Below are 14,206 nucleotides of genomic sequence, written 5' to 3'. Positions count from 1 at the left end.
ATGTAAATGTACCCACTACTCAACTCTATGTTACTGATTTTCATCCATACTCGCTATCGGTCCCCTTTTCTGAACCATTGGCAACCATAATCATCATTGATTCCCACTATTGAATCAACAATGCTTCACTGATCCTATTACTAAAAATCAGTTACTCGTTTCTAGTCTCCACTTCAAAAGCAGAGCTCACCACTGAACCGAAGTCCATACACCATGATGCATGAACTCAACAACAACATGCAAATATGTTCATTCACAACCGGCCCCACTTCTGACCATGTACATCGCCAATAAGTTCACCACCTCAACACAACAAGTATGATATGCAAATATATTCAACAATACATAATCATACAATTATATCTATATTCCAAATGTTATTCAATTCATCATAACATTTTTATCATAATAACTAAACTCGTCAAACACATCAAAACAACAACAAAACATCAACCTCACACGAAAACAACATAAAAACTAACATGACCGCTTAGAACCGGACACTGATGCTCGTGGCGGGCAGTCTGTCACTAGGATAAAGATCGTCACCCAACCCGTCATCTCTCTCCTTATAAATCCATCATCAAAGTGGCAACCGACAAGATTAATTGTAGGTGCTTATGTGTTTAGCAAGATTGATTTGTGATCGGGTAATCATCAGATTCACATGAAACCAAAAGATATTTCGAAGACTACATTTAGAATGAGGTTTGGTCCTTATGAGTATTCAAATGATGTCGTTTGGAGTGTCTAATGCAACTAGAGTATTCATGTAGTACATGAATATAACATTCCATCCATTTTTATATCAGTTTGTGGTTGTGTTCATCAATGACATCTTAATATATTCTAGTCAGGTGAAGAACATATAGAGCATATGAGATTTGTGTTGCAGACCTTGAAAGAGAATAAGATGTATGCAAACTTATCCAAGTGCGAGTTCTGGTTGCGAGAAGTGATTTCCTTGGTCATGTGACTTCTAGTGATGGTATTGTTGTTGAGCCATCCAAGATAGATGTGATGTTGCAATGGGAGACTCTGAAGTCTGTTACGGAGATTAGAAGCTTTCTTGGTTCGGTTGGTTACTACATGAATTTTATTGAAGGTTTTTCTAAGTTAGCATTGCTTTTGACTCAATTGATTCGAAAGGGTCAAGCATACGTTTGGGATGTGCATTGGGAAGAGAGTTTTCAAAAACTCAAGATGAAGTTGGCGTCTGCTCCAATTTTGATCTTGTTGAATCCAAGTGAGTCTTTTGTTGTGTATTATGATGCTTCTAAGATGGACCTTGGTGGTATGTTAATGCAGAATGGTCAGGTTGTGCAGTACGCTTCTAGACAGTTGAGGGTTCATGAAATAAATTATCCTACGCATGATCTAAAGTTGGCAGTCATAGTGTTTATGTTGAAGATTTGGAGACATTATTTGTTTGGCTCCATATATGAGGTGTTTAGTGATCATAAGAGTTTGAAGTACTTGTTCGATCAGAAGGAGTTGAATATGATGTGTAGATGTTTTTGATTGGCTGCATTTTGTGTTAAAACACTAACTGTACTCTGATGTCTTGACTGATGTCATGACATGCTTGATTAGTATGCTGCAGGATTAGCTAATACAGGATTTACTGAATGTCAAACTGGATGTTATGACATTCATCCCTGACAGCAGATACTGAACTATAGAATAGTTGGTTTTTCTGTTATAGCTCAGTATTTAGTTCAGTCTGTTTTTCAGAAGAGTAACAGACCTGGCACATAGCCTATTGTCTGAATGTCAAACTGAATGTTATGACATTCATCCTTGACAGCGGATACTGAATTATAGGCAGGTTGGTTTTTCTGCTACAATTCAATATTTAGTTCAGTCTGTTTTTCAGGAGAATAACAGACCTGGCACATAGCCTATTGTCTGAATGTCAAACTGAATGTTATGACATTCATCCTTGACAGCAGATACTGAATTATAGGCAGGTTGGTTTTTCTGCTACAGTTCAGTATTTATTTCAGTCTGTTTTTCAGGAGAATAACAGACCTAACATATGGCCTATGTTCTGGACGTCAAACTGAATGTTATGACATTCATTCCTGACACTATATGCTAAAGTGTAGGCTAGTTAGTTTTTCTATTTCAGTATTTTTCTCAAGCTATTTTTTAGGAATCTAACAGCTGAGCTAAAATCCAGGAAACTAACAACTGAGCTACAATTAAGAGGCCTAACATATAGCCTATTTGGTAGCACCCTAATATGTGGAAATTAGGTTAACTTGCTTAACCTTAATTTTAGGAAATACAAGTACAAGGCCCAAGTGCTGCATTATAAAAGGATGGCAATCCTACTTTCAGCAACTCAAGGGGTTTGAAGCGTGAAACATTTATTATATCATCATATTTCACGGCTGTTTTTAATTGTGTCTTGTATTAGGTTTGACTTGTGTGCCAAGCAATTATCACCTAGATGATTGCATTGGACTAGGGTGTTCATTGAGTTGTAAGTGTTGTGTCACTCTAAACCTTTAAGTGTGAGTGTTGTGTTTCTTGATTAAAGTTGTGAAGCACTATCAAGAGTTGTTTGAAGTATAACTTCGCAATTAACTTTAAACTAATTAAAGGTTGTAAGCACTGTGGTGATTGAGGGGGAGTGAGTAGGAACTTTGATCTTAGTTTTAGATTGAAATTGCATTTGGTAGGTATTAAGTGATAGGATTAAACAGTTGGTTTAAGGCCTGAATTAATACTGCTAATAGTGGATTTCCTCCCTGGCTTGGTAGCCCCCATACGTAGGTGTGTTTGTCACCGAACTGGGTAAACAATTCTTTGTGTTATTTACCGCACTTTACATTTACGTTCTGCATCATTCTTGTCTGCGCAGAATTGGATGTCATAATATCCAGTGTGACATCGAAAGCCTGTTAACTAGAATTTCAATTGGCATCAGAGTTGGCACCCTGCCTGTTAAATTCTGGGTGAAATCTAGGGACGTTACTTTATAGTACCATGGACAAGGATGTAGGATTCTCAAATAGACCACCCATGCTGGATGGTTCTAACTATGATGACTGGAAACCTCGTATGATAGCCTTCTTGAGGTCTCTGGATAGCAAGGTCTGGAGAGCTGTCAACAAAGGATGGGAACATCCAACGAAGACAGGTGAAGATGGAATCATTATGCAAATTCTTGAAGAAGAGTGGGACAAGGAGCAAGAGGCATTAGCCCTTGGAAACTCTAAGGCCTTGAATGCACTGTTCAATGGGATAAATAAGAACATCTTCAGACTGGTGCATCACTGTGAGCTGGCTAAAGAAGTTTGGGATACTCTCAAAACAACTCATGAAGGTACCTCCAAGGTGAGGATGTCTAAACTTTAGATGCTGACCACCAAGTTTGAAAATCTGAGGATGAAAGAGGATGAGACTATTCATGACTTCCACATGAATATTCTTGAAATTGCCAACACTTCTGGTGGCTTAGGAGAGAAAATGTTTGAAGAAAAACTTGTAAGAAAGATTCTCAGATCATTGCCAAAGAGATTTGCCATGAAGGTCACTGCTATAGAAGAGGCTCAAGATATCTGCAATATGAAGGTTGATGAGCTTATTGGTTCTCTCCAAACCTTTGAAATGGGCTTGTGTGAGGATGTTGAAAAGAAAAACAAAAGCATAGCTTTTGTCTTAAATACTGAAGAGGATTCAGAAGAAGGAAATATTGGAGGTGATGAAAGAATTTCAGAAGCTATAGCCATGCTTGGAAGACAGTTCAACAAGTTCATAAAGAAGGTTGAGCAAAAGGGCAGACCTAATGTCAAGAACTCTTCATCTGACATCAGTAGAAGATTAAAATCTGAAGAAAATGTAAACCAAAGCAAGGGAATCCAGTGCCATGGATGTGAAGGTTTTGGTCACATTAGAGCTGAATGCCCTACCTTCCTCAAGATTCAAAAGAAGGGGTTATTTGTCACCTGGTCTGAAGGAGACTCTGAGAGTGAATCTGAAGGAGAATCTGCTAAACATGTCACTGCACTAACTAGTGTCTGTGCCTCTGATGATGACTCAAGTGGAGATGAACTTACCTTTGATGAACTTGCTGCTTCATATAAAGAGCTATGTGTTAAAAGTGCAGAAGTGTGTATACAAGGAGAAAAGCAGAAGAAACTCATCAAGGAGCTGGAAGTTGAGAAAAAGAAGCATCTGATAGTCATAGATGGTCTAAATGGTGAGATAACCTTGCTGACCTCTAAGCTAGAACAAATGAAAAAACCTATCAGAATGCTTAATAAAGGAACTGACACCTTGGAAGAGATTCTAAAGGTGGGACAGAAGTTAGGAACCATGTCTGGTTTAGGCTTTGTTAAGAAATCCTCAACTGAACTCAAAAGCTCAAAGGCTGAAGTTCAGAAACTCAAGCAGAAGTCACAACCAATGTCATAACATCAGGGAACCAGGAGGAGTAACCATCAGAAGAAGAAATTTCAGAGAAGAAGAAATCCTCTAACTGTTTTTGATTGGCTGCATTTTGTGTTAAAACACTAACTGTACTTTGATGTCTTGACTGATGTCATGACATGCTTGAGTAGAATGCTGCAGGATTAACTAATACAGGATTTACTGAATGTCAAACTGGATGTTATGACATTCATCCCTGACGGCAGATACTGAACTATAGAATAGTTGGTTTTTCTGTTATAGCTCAGTATTTAGTTCAGTCTGTTTTTCAGGAGAGTAACAGACCTGGCACATAGCCTATTGTCTGAATGTCAAACTGAATGTTATGACATTCATCCTTGACAGCAGATACTGAATTATAGGCAGGTTGGTTTTTCTGCTACAATTCAATATTTAGTTCAGTCTGTTTTTCAGGAGAATAACAGACCTGGCACATAGCCTATTGTCTGAATGTCAAACTGAATGTTATGACATTCATCCTTGACAGCAGATACTGAATTATAGGTAGGTTGGTTTTTCTGCTACAGTTCAATATTTATTTCAGTCTGTTTTTCAGGAGAATAACAGACCTAACATATGGCCTATGTTCTCGACGTCAAACTGAATGTTATGACATTCATTCCTGACAGTATATGCTAAAGTGTAGGCTAGTTAGTTTTTCTGTTTCAGTATTTTTCTCAGGCTATTTTTGAGGAATCTAACAGCTGAGCTAAAATCCAGGAAACTAACAACTGAGCTACAATTAAGAGGCCTAACATATAGCCTATTTGGTAGCACCCTAATATGTGGAAATTAGGTTAACTTGCTTAACCTTAATTTTAGGAAATACAAGTACAAGGCCCAAGTGCTGCATTATAAAAGGATGGCAATCCTACTTTCAGCAACTCAAGGGGTTTGAAGCGTGAAACATTTATTATATCATCATATTTCACGGCTGTTTTTAATTGTGTCTTGTATTAGGTTTGACTTGTGTGCCAAGCAATTATCACGTAGATGATTGTATTGGACTAGGGTGTTCATTGAGTTGTAAGTGTTGTGTCACTCTAAACTTTTAAGTGTGAGTGTTGTGTGTCTTGATTAAAGCTATGAAGCACTATCAAGAGTTGTTTGAAGTATAACTTCGCAATTAACTTTAAACTAATTAAAGGTTGTAAGCACTGTGGTGATTGAGGGGGAGTGAGTAGGAACTCTGGTCTTAGTTTTAGATTGAAATTGCATTGGGTAGGTATTAAGTGATAGGATTAAACAGTTGGTTTAAGGCCTAAATTAATACTGCTAATAGTGGATTTCCTCTATGGCTTGGTAGCCCCCAGACGTAGGTGTGTTTGTCACCCAACTGGGTAAACAATTCTTTGTGTTATTTACTGCACTTTACATTTACGTTCTGCATCATTCTTGTCTGTGCAGAATTGGATGTCATAACATCCAGTGTGACATCGAAAGTCTGTTAACTAGAATTTCATGATGCAGAGGAGATAACTCGAGTTTCTAAAGGATTGTGATTTTGGCTTGAGTTACCATCCTGGTAAAACCAATGTCATAGCCGATGCATTGAGTGGGAAGACGTTACATATGTCGATGTTTATGGTTCGAAAGTTAGAATTGATCGAGTAATTCATAAATATGAGTTTAGTGTGCGAAGAAACTTCTAACAATGTGAAGTTGGGTATGTTGAATATGACCAGTGGTATCCTTAAAAAGATCGTAGAATGTTAGAAGGTCGAGTTGGGATTGATTAACCGGCTAGTGCTAATTGTCGCAACGCGAAAAACAACCGGCAGAAAAAATACAGAGCCGCCACCGACGCTATTCATCCTATGACGAAAAGGGAGCGCAGGACTAACCTAAGAAAGGGAAAGGAATGGTCTTACGACTAGAGATTACAAGGTACGAGAGTCGGTTATGCAAGGGGAAGGTATTAGCACCCCTCACGTCCGCCGTACTCGACGGGATCCACGCTTAAAAGATAGCTCAAAGGAAAGGAAAAGGGTTGCTGCTAATAAACTGCTCAAAGAAACTACACAAACTGGAATGATAAACAGGTGAGGGAGAGAAAGAAAACGGAGGAAGAGGACTCGGCAGGATGTTGCATCCTGGGCCTACGTAGTTTGTCAGAAACAAACATCAGAGTCGACGTAGTTCGGGAAAAGGGAGACATGCTCGCTAAGACATCGCGTCCTATTCCTACGTATCTTCTCTATCCAGAGGAGAATCAGAGCACTCGTAGCTCGGCTAACACACGCCGAAACAAGACACCAAAAAGAGACGCTGAGACGTCAAAAGAAACACTCAAAAGGAAACAGAATGCCAATACATGGACTTACGCCTGACTCCCAACAATCAACAAACAAAAGGAAACAGAATGCCAATACATGGACTTATATCCGACTCCTAACAACAACAAACAAAAGGAAACAGAATGCCAATACATGGACTTACACCCAACTCCTGATAATAACCCACAAAAGGAAACAGAATGCCAATACATGGACTTATATCCGACTCCTAACAATAACAAACGCTAACCAGCGAATACCAAAGAAAAGGTTATCAGAACAAACCCCAACAAAGCAACTAACTATCCAGCCAGTCACCATAAATAAACCCCAAAGATGAACCCCAATATGAATAACCATCGTCATAAATGAACCCCGAATGATACAGGTAAACCCCAATATGAACCCCAAGTGATACAAGTAAACCCCAATATGAACCCCAAGTAATAACATAAGAAATCCCCCAAGGTATAAACATACCACACATGTCCACGCTGAACAAACAAATACTCACACCAAAACAAAGAAGAGGGTGAACACACACAAAACAACACAGCAAAAAAGAAAAAGGGTGCCCGGAGAGATTGCTCGCAACCTCCTGCCTACGTATCTCATCTGGTATGAGAATCAGGGCGACATAGTTCCCCTTAACAGGGGTAAAACAATCTCCTAACCAGAGACCAGGGAGACAACAAACTAATAGGGAGACTAAGACTCGAGCCTAATAGTTGTCATGCAATCAATATCCCTAAGTTGAGGTCTCTAACATGCATTCAACTTCCTCAAAAATCAATCATACAACTCCTACAGAAATGGAGATGAGAAGAGGAAAGCAGATAAACACACCAGCACAAGTGAACAAGCATCACACACTATATCCATACAAGAGTCCCAAACAATGGGTGGGCTATAGTCAAGAGGGGTCATATCAACCTCGACAAACAAGCCAAACTGTAAGGGTAATCAACTGGGCTCTTAACCACTGACATTGAACGTCAGGGTGAGCAGATCAAAATGGTAATGAGGATGAGACCTCATAGCTCTTAACCCTGGCCAGGGTGAGCTCATGACAAAGAAAGCGTGGGGATCCAGAAAGTGGGATCCTATTCCACTTGGCAGACTCTAGACAAAAGATCTGGGGCACATGTTCAGAAGCATCAGCACGTAGTGCGAGCATAAAGAACGACACACTGAATAACGGGGGATTGGCTACTAATCCCTTTTATCCGTCAATTGCCTCATCTCTTGGAGGTCTTATCAAATATCCATGCCTCTCCTTGGAGGTCTTTGGCACAATTGTAAACAAACACAAACAGAGCCTCTGAAGGAGGACTTGCCAGCAAAATGCCTGCCAAAAAGGTGACAGGACTTCCAGACTACATGAAGTAAGAAGCTAACTACCTGAGTGGTGTGTCAACCACAATCCAATGCTAAAGCAAGAGCAAAAGCAAGCAAGCAACTAAGGTACCTGTACAAAGACTAAACAGTCAGTACTTCAGTCATAAAACCAGAAAACAAACAGTGAAACTCTCCAACAGTTACACAATTCAAAACATAATGCCCAAGCACTCAAATAAGCTCATGAGCTCATCACATCAACCCAAACCCTACAAAACAAACATAGGTTAGCACTCAATTCATTTTGTATCTCACAATCATCAATGATGAGTATCCAAACCTGAAACACAAAACAAAGTTAGTTTATGTACAAAACCCTAGTGCAAAGACAAGATTCAAAACCTAACCAAATAACAAAACCAGAACCCAATCTTCTACACATTACACCTTCAAACACTCCATTAAATGTCCTCAAAAGGACCATCATCAAATCAATAATCAAATGCCTCAAAAGGCCTATGCCATGTCATGACCAAAAGTATGCACAAAATGAACTTCCAACTTAGAAAATTCATATCAAATCAGAAATGCATGCAATGACTTTGATATTTTTTGTACAAGTTCCTCCTATCATGAATGTTCAACATGCAAAATATTAAGTCCAAAATAATTCAAATGATATGTGAATAAAAATGCACCAATTCAATGTCAAAAATATGACACAAATTGTCACATTATTCTCTATGTGTCAAAAACAATGATAACATGTTAGAAAAATTTCAAACCAGTGACCAATAATTCATATCATGTGTGAATATCACTTATGCAAAAAATTGGATCAAATGGCTCAAAAATGAGAATTTCACAATGCATTGAATGCAATAGGTCAATTTAACACAACATTAATTCAAAAATTCACAAATAAAAATCCAGCCAGCAAAAATTCATGAAATTAACATAATAAAAAATTAGACATCTATAAAAATCTATGAAAAAAATTGGGACTCATTTGGACCATTTTTGGATTTTTTATGGATTTTACAAAATGACTAAAATAATTGAATTAACAAACAAAATGGAGGGAAACAATTAATTTGAATTAAATCCAGAAAATACATCAGGCGGTGGATATGGCGCGCTTGTGATCAATGGCTCTCATTCAAATAAGTGAAACGCAGCGCTTCATTTAATGCGTCAGCATGCCCAATCATCAGTCAAAGCGTGTGTGGCTATGGTCAAAGGAAGCTTATCCAATCAAACATCCACGCAAGAGCACACATGGAACACACGTCACCAAAACCCTAACAACTTACAGACGCCGGAGCTACAGCTCCGGTCGTCTTCTCCGACGAGACGCACGGTGGCGCCGCCGTGAGATTTTCCAGAACTTCACCAAACTGGTACCGTTCGAACCGTATCTCCACGAGGATTCCAAATATCACCTTGGATCATCCTAATTCTCACTAGGTTTTACAAATCGAAGCGAAGAAGATCTGAGATCCAAACTTAGATTCACCATATCATCCTCAATTCTCACTCATTTTCAATTCTACTTATATATTCGTGATCTACACATCCAGCTCTACAATTCTATATCATGAAAATAGCAAAAGATCAAAATGAAATTCGACCTACCTGAAATTGAAGCTTCTTGAAATCGCGTACTTACATGCTATGAAGCTCCAGATCCACTCCTATGATCTTCCTATGAAGCTTTAAGCAAAAAGAATTGGATGAAACTCCTTGAATCTACTTCAATTTCCAAATTCCATCAACATGACATTGCTCTTGCACTGCTCGATTTCTGACTGAATTGCACCAAATGAATGATGATTCTTGATCAGTGAAGCATGAGGATCAAGAATATGTGATAATCTTTGAGAGTTATGTGGAGAAAAATGCAAATCGAAGAGAGAGAAAGTTTGGAGAGTTTCTTGAATTTTGATCTCAAAAGTTAGTTATGGCAGTTATGGCTAGGGTTTTGGTATTTATACTTCATGCTAATCACACTGAAAACCAATTTAGCCATTCACTAAACATGATTAGTGGGTTGTGAAGCCATTTGCAAAAAATGAAAATTGACACTTCATGGCCATAATACACGTGAGACATCCCATGCTAAGGCTTCAATCCACTCATGAACAACCAAGGGCTAGGATTGAAATGTTATTTGGCTTGTATCTTAAGCCAAAAATGAATGATGGAGATTGGCTTCAAAATGAACATGTGTGAAAAAATGAGTATACATGCCTCCCTCATGCATGGCAATGGCTTATTTCCACTCAAATATGGTCCATGAAGCATGCTGAATTGAAGCCTTGCCTTGGTTCTTTGTGAATATTGACTTGTAGCATGATACCATCCTTTGAACAAATGTGAAATAATGAATATTTTGACCATGATTCCTTTGCACAAGTGAGTCAAACGATGTCATTTTGAGATGCCTTGAACATGAGAAGCATTTTGCAAAAAGAATGAACCAAATTGGAGCATTGTATCAAAAGTTATGCCATTTTGAATTTCCATGCACACCTTGTGATCAAATGACCATAACTCCTCAACCACTCATAATATGGACATTAATTAGGACTTTTTGGAAAGGGGAGACAAAGATATACACCTTTAATGTTCACCAAAAATCCATTTGAAACATCTTTGATATTTAAAAGTCAAGTTGAAAGTGGACCAAAAACTTGCCAAATTTGGAAACTTTGAATTATAGGTCATTTCCATTTTTAGTAACTTTTGCCATGACCTTTGAATCTTCAAGATGAATGTTTAAAATGATGAATGGACCCCATTTGAACATGATTGAGGTGTCTCAATTCATTTCCCCACCTCATAGCCCTCAGTTGACTGCACAGTTGACTTTTTGGTCCTCAGACGACCTTGAAATGCCTTGATCCACTTGAGCCTCTACCACTTGGGGAAATTGCTCAAAAATGAAACCCTAGCTCATGTAAGCCCCTTATGATAATCATGTGATCTTCATCCCAAGAAAATACCCCATCTCTTTGAGAAACCCTAGTTGGAAGAATAGCATTGATTAAGGTTGACCAGAGGTCACAACCCTAATCCAAATGAACTTGAGAATGAACTATGAAACCCTTGATGATGATAGAACCATGATGCGGGTAATATATCCTTGCAAACAAGATGATGCTCAAGACCTTTGAAGAATCAAGAAACCCTAATTGAAGCCCATACCCTCAGATGGTTGATGATCAATTCATAGAGACCCCCAGGCTTGAATCTCCTAACTTCTCCATCTTTTGAAAAGACCTTTGAGGACGACCTTCTCATTTTCATATGATATGAAAAATGCAATGCCTAATGCTCTAAAATATGAAATGCAATGTGTCAAACTAGTCTCAAGAAGAGGAGGGCAAATTTTGAGGTGTTACACTAATCAACTAGAGTAAAGGAGACGATTTCAAAATTGACGACAATGGTGTGATTCAACCCATCCACCAAAAATCCCACAAAAGGATACATATCACATAAAAGTCCCACCATTTTACCCTTAATTATGTTTTTACCCTCAAAACTCTATTCTCTCTTATTTCTTTTATTCTTTTATTTTAATTTAGTTTCTCCTCATTTAAATTAAATAAAAATATTACTAAAGTGCTAATTCAACCCATCCATCAAAAATCTCACAAAAACATAGATATCACATGATTACTCACATAATCACATATTGAATCGAATAATTAAAATAAATTAATTTAAATGAACCGGGGTGTTAGATGTAATTTGCGCATCTATTGGTAAAACACTAATTTTATAAAAGGAAATATTTTTGAAAATGATTTTAAGAAAATCGTCTTTTCAACCCCTCCCTTAAAGACCATCCCTTCAAGACCATTCGATCTCCATATCCTCCACGGAAAAATATTGTCTTTTTTTACTGAGGTGATACGTGAAAAATACATTAATTATTGTATATGTGAAGTACTTCTTAGACATACAAAAAATCATGAATACAATTGGGAGTTTCCACCAACGAAAACATATCATTGATACAATTAATAAATTCAAAATATATGAATAATCAAATTAATTATAAAAAATAAAAGAATAAATACAATATGAATGAATACATCAATAGTAGTGAGGTACATTTTGTGCCATTATTGAATCATAAAATCCAATCTCTCGCTGATTCAGAATCTGCACTGGCCTTGCATTCTTTTTTGCATACTGTGGCAATTAAATCGAACACAATAATGATTAATTGAAGTTTAACATTTTATAAAATTATTAATCATACTTAAATATATAATTAAGACTAATAAATATCATTATTAGTTCATTACTTACATATTTAAGTACGGAATTCTTGAGTAACATGACTTGTCCTTTTGAAACAGTTCTTATCTAATGAAAAAAAACATATTCAAATTAAAAATAATCATATGATATGATTAATAATGTAATGATCAATAATAATGAAATATTTATGAAAAGAAAAAAATAGCGTTACTATACCTTGGTATTAATGGTCCAAATGATACCTTCAGTGCATGGAGGTGTAGTGAGTGATCCCATGTATCTGTAATACATATTTGAATCCTTGAATATTTTTGATGGATCAATAACACCTATGCTTGTTTCTTCATCTTCATCAGGAACTTCAACTATATATTTTTCTAGCTGAAATATATTTAAATATATAATATTATACATATAAAATGATAGAAGACAAACAGATAATAAACTAAACTGCGATATATTTTACCTCAGACAAAAATGGATCAGGTAAACCATATTTATATAAAATACCAACAACAGCTGTCTTGTTCGTTCCATCTTTTTGAGGGCTAACGTGAACCATATGTAACTCTAATTCATACCTAAAAATCAATTAAGACCAAAGATAGGGTTTGTCATGAAATAATGCATAAAAGGACGAAAAAAGGATTTAGAGGAAGGAAAATCAACCTCTTGCCATTAATGGTATGTTCAGATGGCCAGTGCCAATGACTTTGTTGAAGAAAATATTCATTTCCATTGATGTTTATCGAGCCGGCATCTCCTTTCCAAGTGACCTGTAACCATTGCATAATCAAATATAAATTATTTTTACAATTACATTCAAGTTATTTTTACGATTGTAAAATCAATAATACACTTACCACAACATCGTGACCCCGGTTCAATACAGTAGCATTTTGAGGTTTGTAGAAACTCGTTAGCTTTCCCAAATTTGGGATGAGAGTTACTCTTTCATTTGATAAATCAATAGGAGATTGCATGTCTCCTTTACATGCTGCCCATTCTCTTTTTAGATCACCCCAATGTTTAGGTCCATCTGCACTTTCTTCATTGTAACTGTACTCTACAGTGCACCAATATATGAAGGTTTTAATGCAAATATTGAACTAATGAAAATATTTATACAAAATTTGAAGGAAAAAACAATAAGAGAGATTATTTTATTATACCAAGTTCATCCAGAGCACTTGTTGATGTCGAATATAATAGAATGGTTATTGATATCAGTAGAATTGAAATCGGAAAATGGTTTTGGCCATGCATGTTACAGAATATTCAAAGATTAATAATTACGGTTCTATGTGTTATGAAACTTTTTTTTAGATATAAAGAGTAATAGGGGTATTCTAACCCTTCTTAGAAGAGAGAATCCCTGTTAAAATAAAATGAGGGAAGAGAGAATCAAAACCATATGATTCTGGAAATATTTAATACACACCTTGCTTTTTATAAATTGTAACTTCCAAACATAGAATTAATTAGTTATTTGAAATTCTATTTCTAAGAGTATACATAACCACATTTTTTATACATGACCAATATTTTTAGTTAATTCTAAAATAACCATAATTTCAAAATAGTTATCAATATAATTTTTTTTTTCAAATAACCAATGTGTCATTTGCTATGTCGCATCTATTGTTCAAGTTGTATTCAAGCGTCATTAGGAGTGGCGTATGCATGCATTGATAAAATTGTAATCTTTTATTTTTTACATGCATGCGTCAATTGCAGTGACGTATGTTCCTACATTTTACATGCATGCTTCAATTATAATGACGTATACTCCTACATTTTACATGCATGCGTCAATTATAATGACGTATACTCCTACATTTTACATGCATGCGCCAATTGTATTGACGCATGTTCTT

General features: G+C 36.7%; 1 protein-coding gene across 1 annotated transcript; it reads right to left on the bottom strand.

The window, feature by feature from the left end:
* Nucleotides 1–12,105: 12,105 nt before the first annotated feature.
* Nucleotides 12,106–13,702, bottom strand: LOC127128985 (alpha carbonic anhydrase 7). Its single transcript, XM_051058325.1, has 7 exons — nt 13,502–13,702; nt 13,193–13,395; nt 12,999–13,105; nt 12,796–12,910; nt 12,546–12,710; nt 12,378–12,434; nt 12,106–12,257 (listed from the first exon to the last, which is right to left on the bottom strand). Exons 1-7 carry the CDS (start codon nt 13,593–13,595, stop codon nt 12,159–12,161), a joined length of 840 nt encoding a protein of 279 aa, XP_050914282.1. The 5' UTR covers nt 13,596–13,702; the 3' UTR covers nt 12,106–12,158.
* Nucleotides 13,703–14,206: the final 504 nt, after the last annotated feature.

This window comes from Lathyrus oleraceus, chromosome 3, assembly GCF_024323335.1.
Source record: "Lathyrus oleraceus cultivar Zhongwan6 chromosome 3, CAAS_Psat_ZW6_1.0, whole genome shotgun sequence".
Lineage (NCBI taxonomy): Eukaryota > Viridiplantae > Streptophyta > Magnoliopsida > Fabales > Fabaceae > Lathyrus > Lathyrus oleraceus.
This window is presented reverse-complemented; position numbering and strand designations above follow the sequence as displayed.